General features: G+C 35.5%; 1 protein-coding gene across 1 annotated transcript in view; it reads right to left on the reverse strand.

Moving 5' to 3' along the window:
* The window catches only part of LOC120627246 (ATP-binding cassette sub-family G member 1-like), a 109,956-nt gene extending 91,876 nt beyond the window's left edge, over positions 1 to 18,080 (reverse strand). The window contains exon 1 of the mRNA XM_039895155.1: positions 17,858 to 18,080. Coding sequence (XP_039751089.1) covers positions 17,858 to 18,080 — 223 coding nt within the window. The remainder of the gene's footprint in view (positions 1 to 17,857) is intronic.
* Positions 18,081 to 25,423: the final 7,343 nt, after the last annotated feature.

The raw sequence follows: 25,423 nt of genomic DNA on the forward strand, positions 1-25,423 counted from the left end.
GTCAGTTAATGGATGGGTGCCCAAATATGCAAATACTAATTTCGGCATCGCCGGCAGAAGATTGGTTAAAGGCCGCGTTTGTTAGAGAGTCGCAGGTTCAAATCCTGTCGGTTCCGAAATTTTTTATATTCATTTTAAGTTTATCAAATTGATAACTCCTCCAAGTGTAGGTAAAACAAACAAATAAAAATTATAAAGTTTGAAAGAGAATTTAGCGTTTCAGCTTCCAAAGATATCCAAGAAAATTCCTACCATTATTGTTAAGATGTACATATAGCGGTTAAGCTCTCCTATAATATGTGGAATGTGAGTACATATGATAAAACAACGTAAAGTCTTAAATCAGTGGGTTGCTGCTGGCTGCTGAGGAGTTCTGTTCTCTGCCTCTAGTGATATTTACCAGATCGTCACAGTATGTGCGCATAGCTATATGCCAATTGTTTAGCCTAGCCGAAGTGGTTATACCGCCACTTGTCGGTCGCCAGAGCCTCGTTGGTTAGACGGCAGGGTGCGCCAGTGAAGTTGGATATTAAGGAGGCTGTCTGGTACTAGCCTTCCCTTTACATCTCAACGAGTAACGAAGCTGAAGTGGAAATGGGCGCGGCACATAGCTTGGAGAACGGATGGACGTTGGGGTCCCAAGGTGCTGGAATGGCAGGCCAGCACTAGTAAGCGCAGCGTTGGTCAACCCCCAACGAGGTGGACAGACGACATCGAGCGCCTCGCAGGGAGCCGCTGGACGCAAGCGTCATAAAACCGTGAAATTTAGAACTCCGTACAAAAGACCTATGCCCACCAGTGGACATCTAATGAATGATGATGATGATAAGGTATGTTCAAGTACAGAGACAACACGTGTGAAGTCCACCAATCCGCACGGGCCAGCTTGGTGGACTACGGCCTTATCCCCCTTCTTATTTTGGGAGGAGACCCGTGTCCTATGGTGGTCCCGTAATGTTGGTATGACGATGATGAATGTAGGTATTATATTGCGAATGGTACCTACTATAATTAAACGGAATAATTTAACTATAATTCAACCTTGTACTTCTTTGCCCTTTGACATCGAAACGTGACTCCAAATTCGAGCGGTGACGTAGATAACTACATAAACCCAATGTCAACGACTACGAAAAAAGTGCTATGGAAAATAACAAATCGAATGTAAAGGTTCTTCCACATTGGTAGAATTTTTCCGTTTCTACCCACATTTTGGCAACCTCCCTGGTACAGCAGTAAGCGCTGTGGTTTAAGTTGGAGGTCTCGGGTTTGATTTCCGACAGTTTAGAAATTAGGTATTTCCGAATTTCCTCTGGTGTGGTGGTTGTACCGCTAATCGAATTATCCGGTATGAGATCGCGTAAAAACCGATTAGGGGTATAGGTTAAATTTAACTGTCATGCTCCCTAACAGGTGGTGAGCTTAGACTGCATCATCACTTACCACCAGGTGAGATTGCAGTCAAGGGCTTACTTGTAGTGTAACAAAGAAAATCGTCTCGTCTCATACAAGACTGAAGTGTAACTAGGTATATCGAATCCCACCGGCACAATGTCATGAACACTGGCTGTCAATCCCTACTAATATTATAAATGTCAATGTAAGTTTGTTTGTTACGCTTTCGACAAAAACTACTAAACCGATCCTCATGAAACTTTTTACACATATTTTTGGAAGTAATATAGTATACTTTTTATTCCGACACAAAGCTCGGTTCCTTTGGGAGAGGGGATGAAAGTGTTTGACGATTTTACACCATAACTCCGACAAATTAAAACAGATTTAAATAATTATTTTTGTACTATAGAGGCTATAATATGTATTTAATTTTGCCCGAACTTTGTGTAGATCTGATGAATGTGGTTGGAGATAGAGGACAGAAATCCTCAGCGGACAGCAGCAAACCCCTTATTTAAGGCTTAGCGATACTGAATACTTTATTTTTTTTTAGAACTACAACTAAATTGAATGCCACATCAAAAAACAAAATCAAACGCAAACGTAGTCGCGGGCAACAGCTAGTCAAATATAATTTCAATTATTTCTTGAAAACTACTTATTTATTGTTTAAATAAGAATTATCAGCAATGTATAATTTAATAAGTAGTTTTCAAAATTCTAATTTAATAAAATATCTGCAAAAAATCAAATTATAGCTATCCAAAGTTTAATGATTTACTCACTTTATAAAATTAATGTATACACTTCCTTAAAATGTATTTAAAAAAAAAACTTACATAGAACCTTTAATAACGCTGTACGTATGTTCATAAAGCGCTCTGGATCTACAAACTTAAACAATATGGCTTGAAAGAGGTGGTTGAATGGAGAAACTTTATTCATTAGTTATGTGGAAAGGTGCCCCTATTTCTAATGGGCTACTCGAGAAATACAAATAATAGGCCAAGAGGCGTAAATATGAAAACCTGGATAGCAGCTTCATTTTTGTGCCTTTTGGAGTAGAGACTTTGGGACCGTGGGGTCCGGAGGCAAGAGCCCTTTTCAAAGAATTATCGAAAAGGGTTATCGAGTCTACCGGTGATCCTAGAGCGGGCAGTTACCTTGGCCAACGAATTCGTTTGGCCATCCAAAGGGGCAATGCTGCCAGCATCTTAGGAACTGTGCCTCGCTGCGGACGAGGACGAGTTTCGAGGACGTTTTAGATTTTATTTAGTTTTTAAATAGTTTATTTTAGGTTATAGTTATGTATTAATAAAAATTATATTTTAGAGTTAAAAAGAATATTAAAAAGACAAAACTTTATTAAAAAAAAAAAAAAAATATAAGTAGCCGAGTAGTAGTTGTATTATGTAGTTGGAAAACTGTTTTCCACGAACCTTCTTCGAAGACCTCTCTGGCGCAGTGGGAGATCACGGGTTAAATTCCGGCGAGGGTAATTTGGGATTTTATAACTTCTGAATTTCTTCTGGTTTGGTCTGGGAGGCTTCGGTGTTTTTCACTAGCCACGAGTTAAATACCTACTGACAAAGACGTGGCTCTAGGCGATTAAGCGGCCCTTTGCGGTGTGGAACCCGTAGGGGGAAAAAGTGGAGGGGGAGTTTTATATAACCTTCGTACATCAACGGGCTAGAACATAACCATTTTAGACTGCATCATCACTTTTTTTTTTTTATCTATTTATTTAAGGGACTTTTGTAGGTTACCTTTATGTCAGCCACATCGTTAAACACAATATGAATCCTAAATAAACATAAATCTTAAACTACAACAATTTGAGAGAATCACCAACGAATCTATAAAGTTTCATTGCCGAAATGCTAAACGGTTCGCTAATAATAGAGTTAAAAATGCCAATGTTCATAAAATTAATATTCAGTTCGTAGGTTAGTGTTTCTCACAAGCTGTGATTCCGTGAGCATCATCACTTAAAGGAGATACTGCAGTCAAGGGCTAATTTGTAGTGGAATAAAAAAAAAAACTTTTAACTCTCGTATCTCTAACAGGTTAGCCCGCTACTACCTTAAACTGCATCATAAGGCGGTAAGTGTACGGGTAAGATTGCAGTCAAGGACAAAGTTAAAAAAGCATATTATGTATTTTTTTACATAAACATCTACACAATATGTATTACATATGATGAAAAGTGTGTGAAGTACTTAGTGTTGCCTATGATTTGAAAAATTCCATATTTTCAGCGAAGGCCGAACAAAGACGTCGAACTTTCGTGCAAGTTTGCGACCTGCACAGACCGTTTCGGTTCGATCGGTAACTGTGACAAACCCTCAAATATTGTAAGTAAGAGAAATATTCGCACTTTATCTGTGTTGTTGTTAATTCGGATCCTTGAACCCTGGCGTTACCTAATCACATTTTTTTTATATAGGAAACCAACGGTATACAATGAATACACATTCATAAACAAAAAAAAAGTAAACTAAGTACTAACATTGTAAACACACTTAAAGGCTAACTCGACATGCGTTATCAGTGTAGGTATTAAATTTAATAACTTAAAACAACAACATCACTCAACAATATACTGGTACTATAATATAAAATCGAAAAAAAAACAAATCAATTTATTATTTAAAAAATGCAAAAAAAGACTAAAAATAAATAAAAGGTCGAAAATGAAATGATAAAAAAAATATATATATAAATATAATAATAACATTTCTCATAAAGGAAAACAAGTTATACGTACTTTTCGTTAATTCTACAATTATTATGTTATCATAAACCAATAAAGAAAATATGGAGTTAAAAATCCTTCTGTTACTTTACTACAGAGTAGACACGAAGGAAGTCGATAGAGGCATCATGACGGCATAGAGCGTCATGCCATTTGCAGTGACGGCATAAGGGGCGATTTTATTGCCATTGCCATTGCCGCGTAAAAATGTATTGAATGTATGAAACATTCACGTGTCGTATGATGTATTGTTTCATAAGAAAAAAAGAGAAAATTACAAAAGTTCGGAGTTCTAAAATATTGTAAATGAATATCGTATGTAATCTGTAGTCTTGTCCTTTTTTATTTAACAGCGAGCTTATAACAAGTTTCGTGATTATTTTTAAAAATCTATTATTTATTACCTACAAACTTAGGTATTCCAGTAATTGGCACGTTAAAATACAACAAAAAAAAGGCAAATGACGTAGGTAACCCGTCAGAAACGAAATACCAATGTCCATTCCATTATATTAAGTCAAGCTAAAGCCATGCCGCGGCATCCAAGTTACGTCCTGAGTGGAATCAATCACAAGCTTTCCTCGACTCCGCCGCTTGCAAGACTCAAACTTAGACGCTCTAAGACACTCGTTTTGTTTTACAAATCTTTATTTCATGTTAGAAGTCAAAATCATAGTAACAATTATATTAAGTCCAAGTGAATAAATATAATTGTTACTATGATTTTGACTTCTAACATGAAATAAAGATTTGTATAAAAACGTATGTATACGAGTATATTATGACAATTTACAGATAATAAATTTATAGGCACATGGATTTCGTCAGTCCTCTGTGGGTTTTAGGTGTTATTGTGAAATAGTATGAGTGCTTGCTACAAAGGACTCGTTTGTCTGTCTTTGACTGTCAAAGGCTTCCACAGGAAGCTTGCAAGTGGGCCGTCTTAAACACAATGCATCTCTAAGTTGGATTATTTGTTTGAAATTGAAATAATGTAATTTAATATTGTCAATGAAGCATAAATTAAATTATGTTAGTTAGCAAATCTCTTATAACTAAACATAAACCTTAGTCTCGTTAGCTGAAAACTAAACTCACGGTAACATTTCGACAAATTGTTTTTCTTTCCCAATATTCAGAATGGCTGGTACCTTCCATAACAAACAATAACGGCTATATGGGCGGTACTTTATTTTCTTTGGCGCAATTGCTATCCTAACCACCTTATTAAAATCAGAATATAATTTTTAAAAGTATTAAAATAGTTGTTTGAATTTGTATCAAAATACCTAGTGACAGTAAAATTTTCCCCTTTTATCCTCCACATTTTTTTCCCCTTTTACTCGAAACTAATTGTTATATTTCTAAGAATTCATTAACCAAGAGTACATTTCTAAGTCCACAGGTTTCAAACGGCGTGACTGATGTTATAACTTATTGCTTACATACCCACACTGGTCGTCATCGGAACAGATAAATCGTATTAATTACGTATTGCAAAAAAATATTCACGTGCGAGGTGACCCGCGAGCTGGTGCTTATTTTGTACTCGAGCTTTGTCCATCATTGTATTGGTTTTTTTAATTATTAGGGAATGTTTATTTTCCCGGTATAAAAAATATCCTTTATCTGCGATCAGGATGCAGTTACTCTTTGTATAATTTTCTCAATATCATATTATTTGTTAAGTTTTAAATCGGTAACGTAGTAAGAAGAGAGTAGTCATTTTTTGACATACCGGTTCTCGGGTGCTTTTTCGAGATAAAAAGTATCGAAGGTGCAATGCAGGCTGTCCTTTAGCTAAATTTCGAAGTGGAATTAAGGTAACAAACAAATAGACATCCTATCGCATTTATAATAAGTATGAATGATATGGCAGTCCATCTCTAAAACCATATAGTCATTGAGGTTTTATTCAAGCGGTTAGGTATAATTAAAAATTCTAAGTGTTTGAATACGATTACTCCAATTACTGTCTGGCACTTCAATGCCAAGTACCTTGGCTGTTCTTGACCAGCACCTTTCATACAATGCAAATTATCTTCCATACAATGCAAATTATTATCTTCCATGCAATGAATAATATGATATAAATAAGGTATTATCTGAAGCCCAGCTCATTAACTACTGCGGTTCAAGACTTTTATCTATATCACATAGAAAGCTTAGAATTAAAAAATAAACTTATAAGGTAAAACAAAACGAGTGTCTTAGAGCGTCTAAGTTTGAGTCTTGCAAGCGGCGGAGTCGAGGAAAGCTTGTGATTGATTCCACTCAGGACGTAACTTGGATGCCGCGGCATGGCTTTAGCTTTATTAGTTTATATGTAGAGTTGAAAACGTTAAAACGCATTCAACTTACAGCATGTGAAATAAAACAGTATTCACTCCCTTGCTTCAGAGAGCACGTTAAGTTGTTAACTCCGGGATTTTTTTTAATCCACCATAAGTTAGCCGTTGACTGTAATCTTACCTGGTGGTAAGTGATGATACAGTCCAAGATGGTAGCGGGCCAACCTGTCAGGGTATGGCAGTTATATAAATCCCATACCTCGAAACAGTTTTTTGGCGGCACGTCTTTGTCGATAGAGTTGTAACTAGCCAAGGCAACGGCCTCCAATCAGACAATGGTGGTAGGTTCTGGCTGGTAATAGATTTAATAGAGAAACCCAGAACCTAAAACTTTTGACCCTCACTCGTAGGGACATCAATAAATATAGTATATATACTTGTAGTTATATTTTGTTTTTAAATATGACTTTCATCAAACTTCAAAAATTCCGATAAATCATTCACCAAGTATAATTTCTGTGCAATTTTGCGCAAAAACCTAGGATGAACGCATATTATGTGAAAGGAAGGTTGGTATACATATTAATTTACCCAATAAAATCGAAGTTCCAAAGAATATGATTACTTTCTAACCTGATCAAAACGTATCTCTCATCTACGAGTAAGTTTCAAGTAGGTAAAAAACCTAATAATTCGAAAATCTTTCTTTCTTACCTTCCCTTCCAATCTTCCCTTGCAATCTTCCTAGGGTTTTCGCCAGAGTTGTTTCGTTCAAAAATCCTATGACTTAATATACCTATTTAAATTTGTGAGTGACATGGAAGTTTACAATTTAAATTACTGTCGTAATATCACTAATATTTTTAAATACTCGATTATATTATTTAAAACAAACTCATTTATAAAACTTAATCGGTAGGTACAAAGTACTTTTCGTTGGATATTCAAATCGCAATGTAAATACCCGAACGCATTTAATATAAGCGTTAGGTAATATAATTATTGTCAAAAGAGACAACTGTCTATGTACGTTATCTATACTGATGTTATAAAGTGGTAACGTTTGTCAGTTTGACGTTGTAAGGGGTAATCTCTGGGTCTACTAAACCGATTTTAAAAATTATTTAATCAAAAGAAAGCTACGTTATTGTGGAGTGTCATAGGCTATATATTTACCTGAAAACTGATAAGAACTTTTCGTGGGAGTCAGATTTACAAGTCGGAGAAAACGGTCGACCGAACCCTGCTTTAACGATGAGAGATATATGATTGAGTTCTAAAGAAAAGTTGTAGAGATTGATAATGCCTACAAATAAGTCGCGATAGCATATGTGTAACTATTAAGGTATACTGGATATTTTTATTTTTACTTTTTACTAGTCGTGCATGCCAATGTTACTCTCTGAGCCCTGAATTACTACTATGCAAAAAAATAAATATATATAGCCCTATATAGATCAGTCTGCTCTTTCGTCCGCATGTGTGGTGGTGTTTTGGAACCGTGTGTTTTCCCGGGATAAAAAGTTTACCATGTTCGTCTAGGACACAAAGTAAATTATGTTAGTTTATATATATATATATACATAGTATGTTTATCTAGGTATATATGCAAATATATATATGTATATTTATATGTACCACCTACCTCTCTTCTTGAGCTGTGTTTTACGTTATTGGTTGCCTGGAAGAGATCGCTATGTAGCGATAAAGCCGCCAAATTGTAGGTATGTTTATCGTTAAATTTTTTGATACAATTTTTCTTTATGTTTCTGTGGAGTACAATAAAAGTGTATTCATTCATTCATTCATACAAGCTATCTCGATACAATATTTCGCTAACATCAATTTAACTGCGAAGCCGTGAATCGGTAACAATAGCTATTTCGTCATAACCAGTGCAAACTAGATTTTGACTTGATTAGTAGATTATGTACGTCAACACACCCGCATAATTTTAGCAAAATACCAACCCACAAAACCAGTTTTAGCAATTCATTATGTTACCCGTACGTATTTAATATATGCAATAGTCTTGTCGGAAAAACTAAACTGTGTAGTTAATTTGATAGACGCAAGCGTTATTTTGCGGAAGTTCATTAATTTAAAGGCCCATAAAAATAAAAAATAATAAAAATACACCGTGCAAATTCGCCTCGCAGTCGCGCAAAATATAATAACAGTAGCAAATTAAGCTTTATGTACGTCACGGACCCGCATCTAACGTGAGGAAAATACACACCAGCAAACCAGTCTTAGGAATTTGTTATGTTACCCGAACGCATATACGCACATATATACATATACATACACATATATCTTAGTAACAAAGTTTTGTATATTCAGTGGAAATCAACGTCGGTTGCTTCCGCGATTTTTTATTGTATTGTGAAATGGTAAACAAATTAAAGGAATTTATAATCTTTTTTAGTTTCTAATCATCCGAACTTCGTAATTATACTTGGTAATGTTTAATACGTGCCGTGTGGTAATGGCAGATCAGAATACAGTTGTCACCCCTCGTCTTCCCGCGGGTTTTATACGAGGTGACTAAGGGAATATAACGGAGAAAGAGGAGAACTTTTTTTTCTATTGCTTGTTTTTTTAATTTTTTTATTTGGTGTACAATAAAGTGTATTTTCATTCCATTTCATTTCAAGTTGCACTCAAAATTAAAATTAAAAGGTTGTCTATAGGTTCTAACTAAGAAGCACCAAACTACATGGTGTCGGTTTTTTGTGACGGTGTACGCGCGCAATATAAAAATTTACTCTCATCATTTTCCCTAACGCGCCAAAAGAAGTATAATTTCAAAAAAAAAAAAGCAAAGTAGCATAACCACATCACGACAATCGTGAGCTGACACTCATTTAGAGTAAATATAACGGATAACGGCCAGCAGCGTCCTCTGTACTATAACCGTCTGCTGCGAGCACCAAGCAGTCTGCCCAGCGTGGTGATCATGGGCAAAGCCTTCCGTTGGAGGCTTTTAATCCAGCAGTGGGCTTTTATAGCCTATTGATGATGGTCTATGTCTATGTCTCTCTTCTTAGACCAATGCGCGTTTGGAACCCTCGTAGCTTTAGATTTAAGTTGGCGAACGAAGTTATCACCATCCATTTACAATTATGTAAACATATATCCCAACAAAAACATTCTGTTAAAAACTAGCCAAGTCTCGATGGAGCTGCTTGTTTATCTCTAAAATGTAATGAAATCTAGACAAAGTTGTACCAAGTCTAAGGTTCCTTACTGCGATTTCTTTATTGTTATAGTTAATGTTGTGTGTCCGTTGTATGAACGCTTCACAAGTGCATGTTATAGGCCAACATTAATGATGAAATTTTGAATTTGAATATGAGGCTTATTTCCACTTCAAAGAATCTTAGACGCAAAAACCGTGATTATCATCCCTGAAGTTAAAAAACAAGGTCATATTTAAACCCGGCTTACCTATTTTGTTGTGTCTCTTAGACCAGGATACGTTTGCACCCCTACTAGCTGTCGTTTTTAGCTATCACCATCACCTCAAAATAACGGAAACAAATATGTATCTATGAACGATTCATTTCATGAATAAGTAATTTTTGTATTTGAATTTGAAAATGTAAAGGGTAGTTAATATATCATCATATCAATCCCAATACAGGGCACAGATCTCCCCCACGATGAGAAGGGGTTGAGCCCGTAGTCCACAACACTGGCCCAGTGCGCATTGGTGGACTTCACACACCTTTAAGAATATTACTCTCAGGTAAGCAGGTTTCCTCACGATGATTTTCTTTACCGTTTAAGCAAGTGATATTTTAATTGCTTAAAGTAACATTATAATAATTTAAAAGAACATTATAGGTTTTTGAACGATTACAAAGCTGTGATAGCGCATTGGGCAGGAGCTCGGCATTACTTTCGGGGGGCCGAGTTCGATCTCAGCACGCACCTCTAACTTTTCCAAGTTATGTGCGTTTAAAGTAATTTATAATCAACTAGAGGACCCGGTCTCTGGACACTATTTTAAGAAATTATTTTCGAGAAAATAAACGTTTAAATGTATCACGAAAACAACACTTCTTACAGGATTCAATTATAGCTATACATATATAACTACGAAAATAGTAATCAAAATCAGTCAAGCCGTATAAGTCACGAAATAAGAATCACGAAAACATATACATTCGAATTTATGTACAAAAAAGTTTTAAAAGATTGGCTCTGCAATAAATATAATTAAAAGTCATCATTAATTAAAAATCATCGTCAATTTGAATCAATTAGTTAAATTAAATATAAGTACTGACATACTCATCACCCCGTCAGTTGACAACGTAGGTCATGGTTATTCGAACATGCCGATCAACCTTGGCATTGTTTTTACTTGCTGTTTAAGTTTAATCCTCTGCTTATTGTATTTGCGAGACATAATGCATTACCTACCTTATATGGATTTAAGTGACAGAACAATTTTTTTACCGGAAAGACGCGGGTTTAAAGTTCCGCCGGTTCCGAAAGTTTTATATGCAAAATTCAAAATTCATTTATTCAAACTAGCCCTAATATAAGCACTTGCGAAACGTCATGTATGTCTGTTTGTAGTGACTCTACCAATAGTTCGGAAAGCAGATTCTACCTAGAAGAAGCCGGCAAGAAACTCAGCAGTTGCTCTTTTCCAACATAATTTTACAATTTAACAATCGTTAAACATCAACAAGTTCTATATTGTGTGAGATGAAAGCGGCGCAGCTTGGAAGCTTTTGTTATTAAGAAATTTAGCAAAAGTATAGTAGGCTCGATGTTCTTATACATTCTTTAAACTTATGTAAAGGTAAATCTAATATTACCTTCGGGATCTTTTTTAAAATGTATTATGCATTATGCATTTTAAATGTATAAAAATACATAACATTAGTATGGGTGGGTAGTTACCACCATAATAAATATGTTCCTAACTCAATCATAGCCACTTGTTTTAATAACCTTTGATTTATTAAGTGCGTAATAATTTTCTTGTCGTTAGATTAATTATCATTTGCATAAATTCTGATTTATTGCTAGTAATAAATGGCATTAGTATTTACTTATGAAGGTATAGAACATTCTTAAAGAAAAGTCATAGTTAAATACATATCTCAAATAAGTCAAAAGTCAAAGTCAAAAATATCTTTATTCAAGTAGGCCCTTAGGTGGCACTTTTGATGCGTACATAAGAATTACACGGTAGTGAGATGATGGCGGTAACCACATTCGTAAACTTAAAACTAAAGCTACGAGGGTTCCAAACGCGTCCTGGTCTGAAGAAGCCCAAAACAAACTTAGCCGGGTAAGATGATGAGATGTTAAGCCTAGGCCATATTAGCACCCGGGTTCGAATGTATTATTTTAAGATTCTTAATTACAAATTTCTTAATATCAAAATCCGTTTAGCCAAATTGTTAGGTTCATAATGTGAATAAGGGCAAATTAAATATATAAAAGCAGTATAGAAACCGCTTCAAACGGTCTGATTTCGTTCAAACTTTGTAGATATATCGAGGACAATACACTTATTTAATTAGATTATTCCATTTTATGATTTGCAATAAAGATTTTTGTAATTTTTACAATGTTAATCTATAGTCGATAAGGTTGAAATGTTGTTAATTTTTTCCAACCATCTTTAGCCGAATTCTCTGATTCCTATTAACAAATTTGATGGTGAATGGGTAACCGATTAATTTTTGTCTAATAAAAATAATAGTTTAAGAAAAACTAAAAATCACGTTTTATAAATAAATTAAACACGAAAAAAGGTAGAAATTTAGAAAAGGTAGAAATTAGTTTGGTTTTTATACCGAGTATATATGTTAGATACCGCTAATGAAAAAAAGGCATTTTAAACTTAAAGAAAAAAATACATGAAGTCTGCCTCGCTCGTCTATTGTTCAGCTACGGTTCACGAGTTCGACTTCCGGGTCTGGCTAAAAATTATTAAGTACTGTGTATTTTCTGTTAAAAAAATTTCAGTACCAGCCCGCAGTTAAGAAATTGGCGGTTTCCCCGTACTTCAGAGAGCACGTTAAGCCTTCGGTTCTTGTTATTATTACTAACCTGTGATGATAATCGTCAAAGCCCACCATCCCGTATTGGAGCAGCGTTGTGGGTGTATGTTTTAGTGAAAGACGAACAAATTATAATTTCATCTAACAAATAATAATAATAAATGAATAAATAATTATACTACGACAAAACACACACCGCCATCTAGCCCCAAAGAAAGCATAGCTTGAGTTGTGGGTACTAAGATAGCTGATTAAAATTTTTATGAATATAATACACATAAATACTTATAATATACAAATAAACACCCAGGCACTGAAAAGCATTCATGTTCATCACACAAACATTTTTCCAGCTGTGGGAATCGAACCTACGGCCTTGGACGCAGAAAGCAGGGTCGCTGCCCACTGCGCCAACTGCTTGTAGCCGGTAAATATAATAACAAATTATTAATTTCAAACCACGGTCCATAATTGTTTTATATGTAACAATTTACTTATTAAACTATGTTAGGAAACTTTTTGTGTTAGTAACATCTACTTATTCTATGTTAGTCCTTATTATCTACCTTAACTTGTAACTCTAAGTCAATCAATTAACAAAGGCGACCTTATCACCTAAAGCGGAAGATGGCAATATTTTGTCGAATAATCGCGTTAAGGTCAAATCATAAAATTAACAATGTTAAAACCCCAAGATGACCAAATAACTTCCGCAGTTCATGTCGCCTAGTGACCTATTATTTTAGTATAATATCATCAGTGTATGACGTAGGCGTTCTCTCTCTCATAAAGACCATCAAGGTAGGTTCTTATTAAGTGTTAATCTGAAAAACGATTTATAATTAGTTTATATCATCAACCTATTACCGACTATCACCCTCTCACAATGAGAGAAAGGGTTGAAGCCGTCCACCACGCTGGCCCAGTGCGGATTGGTGGACTCGACACACCTTTGAAAACATTATGGAGGGTCTCCTCACGTTGTTTTCCTTCACCAACAAGTGATATTGAAACATATAAATTTAAATATCACTTGTTTTCTGCAAGTGATATTTAAACTGCTTAAAACGCGCATAATTTAGAAAAGATAGAGGTGCTGGGATTCGAACGCGACTCCCCGAAAGTGAAGTCGAAGTGCCACCCACTGGGCTATCACCGCTTCATATTTGTATCATGATTCATTAATCAATTGTTAATACGTGTACATGCGATTTTACAAATAAGGTAAAAATAACATTATCATTCGCAGCTTAACATCCCACTGCTGGTCAAAGGCCTGGTTTCTCACAGGAGAGACAGTTTTAGAGCAAGTACATCGAGGAGGCTGCTCCGATGTGGGTTGGTGGGCTTTAACGACTATTATCACAAGTGGTCGGTGCGGTGATAGCCCAGTGGGTAGGACTACGACTTTCCTTTCGGGCGGGCGAGTTCGAATACAGATCTGACTTTTGCACCTCTAACATTTCTAAGTTTTGTACGTTCAATGCTTAAGCGGTGAAGTAAAACCTCATGAAACCCGCATATCTGAGAGTTTTCCATAATGTGTGTGCTATTTTCACCAATCCACTCTTGGTCAGCGTGGTGGACTATGGCCTTAACACCTTCTCATTGTGGGAGGAGACCCGTGCCCTGTAGCGGGCCGGTAATGGGTTGATATGATGACAGCTTAACGTGTTCTACAAAGCACGGGGGTTGGCACTGCCAATTTCCTAACTCTGTCCTGGTACTGAGCAATCTTTAACGAAGAAAATAACATCTAACGATTTTTAGCTCGACTCGGGATTCGAACGCAGGACCTCGTGCTCCATAGTTGAACGTATTAACCACTAGACCAACGAGACAGGCTTGATAATAGTATCCGACATAATAAGTCTGTGGAAGACCTTACGCATCCAAGGTAAATTAAGGCTATCATAAAAATACCTACACCATAATTATAACGACCTCCCTGGCACAGTGGTCTATACGAATGCGTCGGGTTCAATTCCCAGCAGAGGCCATAAAATTTATAATTTCTCTGATCTGGTTTGGGTGGAGGTTTCGGCCCTGGCTAGTTATCATCCTACCGATAAAGATCTTGAATGGTGACTAGATATATATATGTTTACTAACACTCATTAGAATCCTGATACAGAAATCGTGTATTTGCAATAATTATAAGGGTCAAACTGTTTCTAATTGCTACGCCCTGACAGGACCTCATGACTATGTTAAGGCATGGATGCAAGTCAAATAAATAAATAAACAGGACGCGCCGGCGTCCTAGTACGATGCCGCTTGGAAACCGATTAGGTTTTTGTAACTACAAATGGTACGAAAATTACACTATTAGTAATCGATTAAGATCAATCGCTTGTTTAATTTGATACATAGTTGATGGGTGCTAATATAACATTTTTTATATAATTCAGGTTAATATCCTATTTTACAATGAATCTGAATAGGAAGGTTAATTCATTTATATGGTATTCATTTATTTTCAGCATCTGATATATACCAGTGAATATACTCTTAACTTCTTAAGTATATCATGATGTCATTATAACAGAGACTGCGTTAGATCTTAAGACAATGCTCAATGACCTCGGCAGAATTTTATAACAAATGGGACTAAACATGAGTAAGGCAGAGATTACATCTGCCCTCGAAATTTTAGACGAGTACATATACTTGCGAAACAATGTGAAGTTAGTTTTTTTTACTACACTACAAGTTAGCCCTGTGATGTGACGATGCAGTCTAAGATTTTAAGGCAGTTAAACCCCTTATCAGTTTCTACGCGACATCGTACCATAACGCGAAATCGCTTGGCACGTCTTTGTCGGTGAAGTAGTAACTGGCAGGCCCGAAGCCTCCCAACAAATCAGATCAGAACAGACTGCTGGGAATCAAACTTGAGACCTCAATATTTTGACTGCCGATTGGCACAATGAACAGCGACCCTGCTTTCTGAGAACAAGGCCGCTGGTTCGATTTCCACAACTGGAAAATGTTTGTGTGATGCACATGAATGTTTTTCAGTGTCTGGGTGTTTACATTTTTATTATAAGTAAGTATTTATGTATATTATTATTCTTAAAAATATTCATCAGTCATCTTAGTACCCATAACACAAGCGACGCTTACTTTGGGGCTAGATGGCGATGTGTTTATTGTCGTAGTATATTTATTTATTCATTTATATAAAAAAACCACTGTACCACATTATAAGCTATATTTTTATGGTGACCTTAATTTACCTTGGATTCGTTAGGTCACCCCCGATTATCAAGCTTGCCTTGTTGGACTATCGTTAGTAGCCAGCAGAAGCCTTCCACAAGAACAGACCAGACAAAATTGACATATTATAAATTCCCAAAAAGCCACCGCCGGGATCGAACCCGGGACCTTCGCTTAGAGCGCTCACTGCGGTTAACTCGCTACCTCAGACTGATCACTTACCACCAATACGTTTAGCATGGTCATGCGACATTTTTGTCCCCGGGAAAGGATACAAGTATATCTTCTCCCACAGCTTTATCAACTCTCATAGCACTAGCACACAAGTGGAAATAATATCCAAATAATATATGTGTGTAATAACAACGGCGGTAAACTTCTCCGATTCCATGTTCCCGTGCTTTAGCAGGTGGACACGTTATTTATATCCCCTGTCAAGGAAAAAGTCGGTGGTTTCATTTTATAATTTTTGTAACGTAAGCCCTCAAAAGTTTATTTTTTTTCATTAACATACCCAGAGAGACATTATCATAGTCTCCCAATTCATTTCTTTAAGCTTTATTTAAAACACATAATTAAAGAAAAATACCAACTTTTTTATTTTTGCAAACAAAACAAGCTTTTCGTATTAGCGCGCGTCACTTTAAAACAATTCATTAGTATTCTTAGTATTGAAGGTAGTCAAAAGAATAACTAAGCAAACGAAATTTGTATATGATATGTATATATTATGAAAATTAAGCTTAATATGCTATACTTTACGAAAAGCAGAGGAATCTGTATGGTGAACCTAATTAATAATTTCTTCAATCTATATACTCCACACCAAACAGATCTTCGGTAATGTACTCTCTACGCACGTTTTGCTCCGACATCGAAACATGTCGTTGAATAATTGTTAAGTCAAGTCTCCTTCTATCCAACATCGATGATCTTTTTATAATAATTCTAGTTATAATAAAAGTAATTGTATCATAATTCTAACGCATAATCTTAGCGCTTACCAACTAATTAAACTATCATCGCGTGTCTAATATATGCGGTGATTTGTAAAAAATATAAATTAATTAAACGTAGCAATTACACCTATTAAATTATTATTTATAGAATAATCAAATTACGAGCTTCGTGGCAAATAATATATTCGATGATCTTCAAGGCTTTATTTTTGTATCGGTTCGTCATGGGGTTTAATGACCTCCTTGGCACAGCGGTGTCCGTTCTTGTTTATAAGGTGCCGGGTTATATCAAAATCAGTTTCTAACGACATAATATACTATTATTAAATCTATGTTATTCTTGATCATAGAAATGCTGTCATGAATAACGTCTCTTTTACACTGTAAAGAACTTCATAGATGTTTAAATTGTATATTTTGATTTATGAATCTAATTTTGGAATAAAGCATCTTAAATGGGAGGTCCAAAGTTCAATTTGCGGTTCGAACCAATCTGGGAACTTGTTATTTCCGTAATTTCTGTCTTAGGTCTGTCTAGTCCGATGTGAGGCTTTGGCTACGACGAGTCACATATAGGTTCTTACTGTTTTAGATTTCACCTACTACCATGGTTCCAAGTTGTCAAGCTATTATCTGAGATATCTAAAGTCAGACAACGTTCGAGTTAAAACAATATCGTTACTTATAATGTTATCTTTATACCGCACTCTAAGCTTCAGCTTAAGCAGAGCCTCAAAATCGATGACGTCTTAAAACCTCATTATATCTACATAAAAAAAGGGACATTCGATTTATAAATAACTTATTTGCCTACAAACAAACTTTTGACGCACCTTAAAATTTAGGAACAACACAAAACGTAAGCTACGTAATTAATTTTACTTTACTAACGAAGCTTTACTTCGTCGGTCTATTAATATACTTAGCGTTATCTAAGCGTCATGCGCTTGTAACTTCCAATTCAAAGGTTAATTTCAGCTTAAGCTTAGCCAAGTTAACCGTAAGCAGAGTTTGAATCATCGTTTGAATCCATCTTGCATCACATACTTATATGGTTACCAAAACATAGGCAGATTTTATCAAATACTATCTGGATGTTGACATAATCAAACACGACAATCCAACAATCTTTGCCTTTTATTTAAATAAAAAAAAGAAACAATATATATCTAAGTTGTAAAAATCGTTAATTTTATTTCATACCTTTTCCTGAACTGACAGTAAATCCAACATCTTCAAAAAGAATATGCACAGGTGGTCTTTTCGCCATGCGATTCAAAGCTTTCAAAGTTGAGCCGGCTCTTTCTAAAGCTGCTGGGGTCCATTGGCTACCTTCATCCGGACTCTCCAAAGGTTCGTTTGATACAGAACTTTGAGCCAACGCTGCCCCCACGATTGCACGACGGACCAACGGGATATTCGACATATTGATATTTACTAATACTTTTAAATATTCTTATCACATGTCAATTTATTTTTATTCTTTGTTTATCCCTTTTTTAAATTAAAGTCAGATTAATTGGTTTTAATAGATGCCAATCACAAGAATATTCTTATTTGATCAATAATTAAATTAAGTATAATTTAAATCTTCGAAGTCAAACACGGTCACGCATAGCTGCGCATGCGACTTTCGACACGCGCATTCTACGTAAACGACACCGGCTAACTAACTCGCGATCGCAATGGTTTCGACGGCGAAACTTGTATTTAATTTACAAGCTTTTCACCTAATTTTCATCAATCAGTGCGGGCTGTTCATTTGTACAACTGAAATGTTTGTTTAAAATAATAAATTATAGCTTTATATCTTATTTTCAATTCATTAATACAATAAATTAAAAAAAATAATGAACTAGTCATTTATTTTCGTACGATATGAATAGTAAAAATGTTTTAGCTTTCACGATTGAATGCGTCGAATGCGTGAATTTAATCAATCACTTTAAATGCAAAAGTTTACTCTAGTAGTAGACTTTTAAATATTTTCTTCATATCTTCACTTCTTAATCACTGCCTTTTTTCAGGTCGTTAAACTTGGTGAAATCGAAATCGAAACATGGAACTTCATAAAAAAAGACTATAATCTATATCTATACTTTTATAATTACTAATATTATAAGGCTGAAGAGTTTGTTTGGTTGAACGCTCTAATCTTTGGAACTACTGGTTCAAATTGAAAATATATTTTTGTCTTGGATAGTCCATGTATTGAAAAATACTATAGGCTATTACATCACGCTACGACTAAAAGTAGCGGAGCATCGTTGAAAAATGTTGCAAGAATGGGAAAGAATTATCCGTTTGGGAGCTTCCGATGCGTGCGATGCGTAAACGGCAATGTTACGCAAAAATAATGTATGACAGTCGACGAAATAGTTCCTTATAAAAGGTTCTGAAAAAAGTATGCGCCAGCATTTGTCTATCGTTTGTGATTGACTTACACGTGCAGAAGTCGCGGGGGAACGCGAGTTGTTTATAAAAGAATAATTCTTCATCCATCGCTAGTAGGATGTTCACGTGCAACAAAGTTATTTATTTTCTATAGTAATCCTATTATTTGTCGTATTTCAACAAAGAAAACATACCAATCCAGTACAATCGTTACACAACTTTTGGGAATCCAGTCGTCCGTAACATTTTTAGCGTATTGTGTTTTCGGCCCATCGATTGCGTATTCTGTCATTGAAATGTTCTGTCAATGGACTTGGGGTTTGTTCACAGTTTGCACTATTTTCAATTAGTTCTATTGTAGTCACGTTTCTACTGTTTTTGGCGATCTGTATTTTAGTGACATAAATGAACAACTCATCGTCAAAATCCAGCGACATTGCAGACCAATTGCATGATGGAGTAAGAAGAAATGTGGAATAAGTGGTGATGAATCCGTGGTTAGGGCTTCGGCGTCCCTTTCAGCAAACTACCATAGGCAGGAGACAAAAAATATGACCCCCGATTGTATCCCCTGACAAGGGATATAATTAAGGTGTCCTAAACTAAACCACGAGAACAGGGAATAGAAGAAGTGCTCTGAGAGTTGATAAAGTTTTGAGAGAAGATATTTTTTTATCCTATCCCCGGGGAGATAATTGTCTCCTGCCCATGCTAGCCGTGCAAGGGGACCACGTTCGATCCCCGGAACGCACTTCTTACTTTAAACACGGTGAAAGAAAACATCGAGAGGAAATTTTCTTGAGAGTTTTAATTTTCTCAAAAGCGTGTGAAGTCTGTTGATTCGAACTTGGCCAGCGTGGTGGCCAAGTTCTACAGCCTAAGCCCTTCTCGTTTTGAGACCCTGTGCCCAGTAGCAGGCCGGTAAACGTTTTATACTTTGTAATGATGATAATGATAAATTGTACCTTGTTTTGTTACACGTCAAGGTAAGTTTTTCTTCGTTCGCGAGACTTTTGGACTATCTGAAATGTATTCATTGATAGCCTTGTTGTAAAGGTTTAACGGTGAAGGAAAACATCGGAAACCAGCACGCCTGAGTATTCTCCATAATGTTCTCAAAGGCATGTTAAGTCCACCATTCCGCACTAGGCCAGCGTGGTGGACTGCGGCCTTAATCCTTCTCATTGTGACAGAAGACCCGGCCCTGTAGTGGTCCGGTAATGGATTGATATGATGACGATGATGATAATGATTGAAGATATTATAAACTGCACTGTAACTGCACTTAAAAACCCTCGCGACTTCGTCTGTGTTCTATTATTTTACGTGGTATACTGAGTTAGTAAGATGTCATTATTTTAGTTGATACATACATACATAACTCTATCCATACATGCATTCGATGCAGGATGATACACATGCATTCGATCGTTGTCCCATATGCCTTGTGACTTGCTGTTATTTATGATGAGTTATGTCCTTTATCTCCGACAATATTTATCAGATCCTTATTAAAATAAAACGATACATGCTTCATAGTATGCACTTTCAAATAAAAAAAGAATTATTAAAATCGGTTCAAATTTAACGGAGCTACGAAGTAAAATTAATTAAATTTTATATCCCATTTCCTAAAGGAAACTTATTGTTTATCGGGATAAAAAGTATTCTATATGTTGACCCGGAATATCAGCTACCACTATACGAATTTTTTCACGTGATGCCCGGACAGACAGACAGACAAAAAATAAATAAAAATATGTTTTAGACTCAGTATCGATTGTAAAGCATCCCCCGGTCAAAATTTTCAAAATATATTAAATGTACAGAAATCTTCCAGTTACAGTTTTATTATAAGTATAGATTAATATCATAACGTGTTGGTTTAATTTATTTACTTGTTAGAATGTTAGTTTATTTTATACACCACCTAACTGTCTGCCCATAATTCAATATATCCCTATCCTTTTCGTTGTTGTCTCGAAGAGATCGCTTCTTAGCGATAAGACAGCCTTTTTGTATTCCTAGATTTAAGTTTAAAATTTTTACATCATGTTAAAATCTGTGCTGTACAATAAAGTATTTACACACTTAAATACACGTACATATATTATGGAACTCCGCAAGGTAACTCCTGCTTCTAACCAACATAAATCTTCAGATGAAGCAAGGGACACCAAATTAATGGTAATACACTGTTTCAACAACAAAAGCTAAATTAGTAACATCTGATTATCAACGTGTATTTATGCAATAAATCTAATTGTGTGGAAAAAGTGAATAAATTGAGGGTTCGGAACCCTCAATATACAGTACACCACATACTTGTCCGATTTTCAGCGACAATTATGGTTGATTGTAGCTCTAACTATAGACCACGTCACGCAACGATTACGCTTCGTATGTTGTGTCGCGGTTCGCTGCGACACATTTTATTTGTTATGTTTTCATGCGTTCCTAGTCATCGTTTTTAGGCTGTAAAGTTTTGGTATAGCTTTTTTTGGTATTCGTTAAAAAATATTGTTGTCTAGCGGGACGCTTCGGCCTTGGTTAGTTCCTACTTTATAAGAAATACGTACCGCCAAGCGATTTAATGGTCTGGTGCTATGTCAAGTAGAAACCGATTTTTGTTCTGCACTGGGGAATGCATTTACAAAAACTACGTTCTGGGGAAGAGTTGTATGGCGAGCCACAATATCCACTAATCCCCAGCAAGTGTGATATGATTTTAGGTGGAGACGTAGGTACTAATAAAATATTCCTTAGCGATATGAGCTGAATATATCTGCCATACCCCTAATAGGTAAGCTAGTTACCATAAGACTGCAGCATCACTAACCACCAGGCGTTTCGTTGGTCTAGTGGTAGGCATCTTCAACTCTCGCGGATCGCGACGTCCTGGGTTCGAATCCTGGGTCGGGAAATTGCATTTGCTCTTAAAAAAAATTTGACTCCTTTCCAGAGTAAGTTATTTTGTGATCTGTTATTTAGTTAGTGAATTAGTCGAATGCAAAATAAAGAGTTATTAAGTTAGTTACCTCTTTATTTTGCATGCGACTTTATCCAACTTATTCGTTCGTCAGTTTATATTAATGTTATAAGTACCAAACGTGGAAAACCATTTGGTTTACGTATTATAAATCTGTATCACCTATTATTAATTTTATAGTACCGTTTACTTCGAAAGAAAAAAAAAAATACACCTTTAAAATTTTAACAACTATATTCTTGAATACAAAGTGGTTACTGATTTGGTTTTAGCTTATTTTACCACACGTTTTTTTCTTCTTTCATTATTGAATAGGTAGTAATGATTTATTTATTTGGACGTTTGGTATTTTCTAGAAATAAAATAAATAAAATATGTAAAGGTTTGCTGTTTATTGTACATAATCCATTCTCATATTATGAGTGTATGTTTACCTGTATGTATGGTCTTTGTATGTTAAATATGTTCGGCTCTATTATTTCACCGATCTTGCTGAAGCACATACATAGCTTGCATCCTGGAAATGGACATAGGATACTTTTTATCCCGGATAAGACCCAGGAAACTTTTGCACATGATTTACCATTGTACGACTTCACAGCTAGACACAATTTTAATCTTATCTCTCGTCAAGAACAGACTAGGTTGCTATAGCTAAACAGTTCATTTCCACTACAATTTCGTTACAATTTCGTACGATTAACTACCTCAAGTACTCTCTATTACCGTAACCAATGTGGAGATGCCACTAATTTGCTTACTATGTGTTATTGTTAGGTATTTTACTCCGTTCCAACTTGGTGATAAAGTTAATGGTGTGACAGCTTGTATTCCACGTAATAGTAGACAATACTGGGTAAACTAGCCAATTACCGAGGTCTAACCTACGAGTGCCCACGACAATGTATGGAAATAGTAATTAAGTGTGTACATCAGGTATAATTAGCGGATGCATTTAGTAACGTTTATCGGAGACCGCGCAAGTATCGCAAGAGGTGACATAAACGCAGGAACTTCGAATCCTTTAGTCCAAATTAACAGTCGCATCAGTTGGCGTAAATTCGTCATTATATATATAAGGTCATTATTTGACCACTCCAAATAACGATAGGCGATGCCTGCGATAGGCCGGCTCGGCTTTGCTTGCGCGCCGGTACTTAAATGAGCATACAAACAAGTCTTCCGCTATACAGTGGATGCCTAGTTTGGAAAAAAAGTTTTTAATAAAATACCATCCTGGTAAGGAAATATGGCTTAGTCCACTGTTTGCCTCACAGGGCCATGCATCAAACGTGTGCTAATAATAGTCAAACATCTACTGAGGCTGGCTACCGAGAGGGTAGGAATGAAAGGGGGAAGAAATCCCACATAACCCAATTAAGGCTCATTATCTCGCTCAGTAAAGACAACTATTATTATTTATTTATCTACTCAAAATCATATTTAAGTATTTATGGTATATTAAGATATGTATTAGTATATTTATTTTTTATATTTATCAATAGTATTTTTTTTATTTTTGTGTAGTCTGGTTTATGTCTTAGTATGTAGATATTCGTATGTATGTACTAAATAGTGTACCCCACCTATTTGTTTTCTTTTTAGTTTTCTTAATCCTAAGGTTGCCTGGCAGAGATCGCTACTTAGCGATAAGGCCGCCTTATGTATCCTGCTTCATTCTTCATGTGTTTGTTCTTTTTTTTTTGTCTCGTTTTTCTGAGTGGTGTACTAAAGAGTATAAATAAATAAAAATAAATAAATAACCCGTTCACTCCCACAGAGAACCAAACATCAACATAGTTTTTAATAACCTTTCTTTTAGTTAAGGACCTTTTTATGTTCATGGCTACAAAACCCCGCCTAATAAAACGCACTAGACCACAATTTTTTTGTGGATTAATGCGTTTTGCCGTAAAAGGCTGTGGAAAAATAAATTTTCACGTAAACTGCTTGATTTACTGCTGTAACAGACGGCAAACATCGTAAATTATCAAATCAGTGAAGGGGAGAAAAATACATTTTGTGTTTGAATATAAATACGGAGAGTTTGTTCGTTTACCGCTTTCAATTCTGAGACGTTCTAGAAATAGATGGGTGATACGGCAGCATTGTCTGAATATAAAAGAATATAAATTTTGTGTGTAAAACTGCTCGCAAAACTTGGAAATAAATCAAAGAATATAAATTTTAAGACATAGCAAGGCATCGCTAGGTACGGTTAGTTGAACTATAAAAGTGACGGCCGCAGAGCAATGGATTGCAAAATTCGTTGCAAGTTCCACTCTCTTAGATTCACGATTAGTCTCCACAACGTTCCTATTAGATACCACCGGTATACTATTAAAATACCATAGTAAATACAACACCGAAGTCAGCGTTCTTGAATAAGTCTTTTAACAATTTTTCATTTCTAAGCTACCTTAATATTTGGTTACACAACTAATGTGTCAGTATGTGAAGTATATGAAATGTAATTTGTAATAAAAATTGCCTATTCCACTATCCCGTTATCCGTAATAGGTAGTCTGGAGGTGTAGCTTCGAACGATAAGGCTGCCTTTGAACATATAAATATTTTAATTTTTAATTTATTTACCTTGTTTTCTTTCTGCAATAAAGACTTGATCTATCTATCTATCAGTAAGCTATACTAAATTGACTCATCTAAATATATCACTGTCCTTTTAACTATATTTCCTTTGGAAAAGGATAGATCTCACTATTTGTAGATCAGTCAAGTTCAGTAATCTATACTAAATTGACTCATCTAAATATATCACTGTCCTTTTCACTATATTTCCTTTGGAAAAGGATAGCACTATTTGTAGATCAGTCAAGTATACACCATTCCGGTCCGTTAGACCGTTATCTAGTTGCAGTTAATATAAGTGGGTATTCTATTGTGTTTTTTGCACTACTCCCAACCTGCGGACCCACGTCTATTAATGACAGGAGTTTTGCAATGCAATTCAGTACTGTGCCCTGTTCCTTAGCTATTAATCAGTACAAGCACGCTCGGACGTGCGTGCGTTAAACGATATTTCTAATTTACTCTTACAGAAGACGCAATCTCAACAATAAGCTCGTAGCGTCGCTGTAGCAACATTTTTTTTTTGTATTTTATTGTTCAAATTATATTTATTAACAAAATAGCAAAGTTTGCCTTTAATATTCATTATTTAACATTGAGAAAACTATTGATGATACAAAAAAAGTATGTGTCACACAAACAATAAAATTCCACGAGGTAGTTCATCTAACTATCATATATCATAGTTAAGTCGCAATAGGAGCTTTTTTGTTCTTATATTTTATTAAATCACCACTGGAAACAAAAGAGGGTTATATTAGTAAAGCAGTATTAATTCTTATTGAAATATATAGTTT

Source organism: Pararge aegeria, chromosome 11 (assembly GCF_905163445.1).
Source record: "Pararge aegeria chromosome 11, ilParAegt1.1, whole genome shotgun sequence".
NCBI lineage: Eukaryota > Metazoa > Arthropoda > Insecta > Lepidoptera > Nymphalidae > Pararge > Pararge aegeria.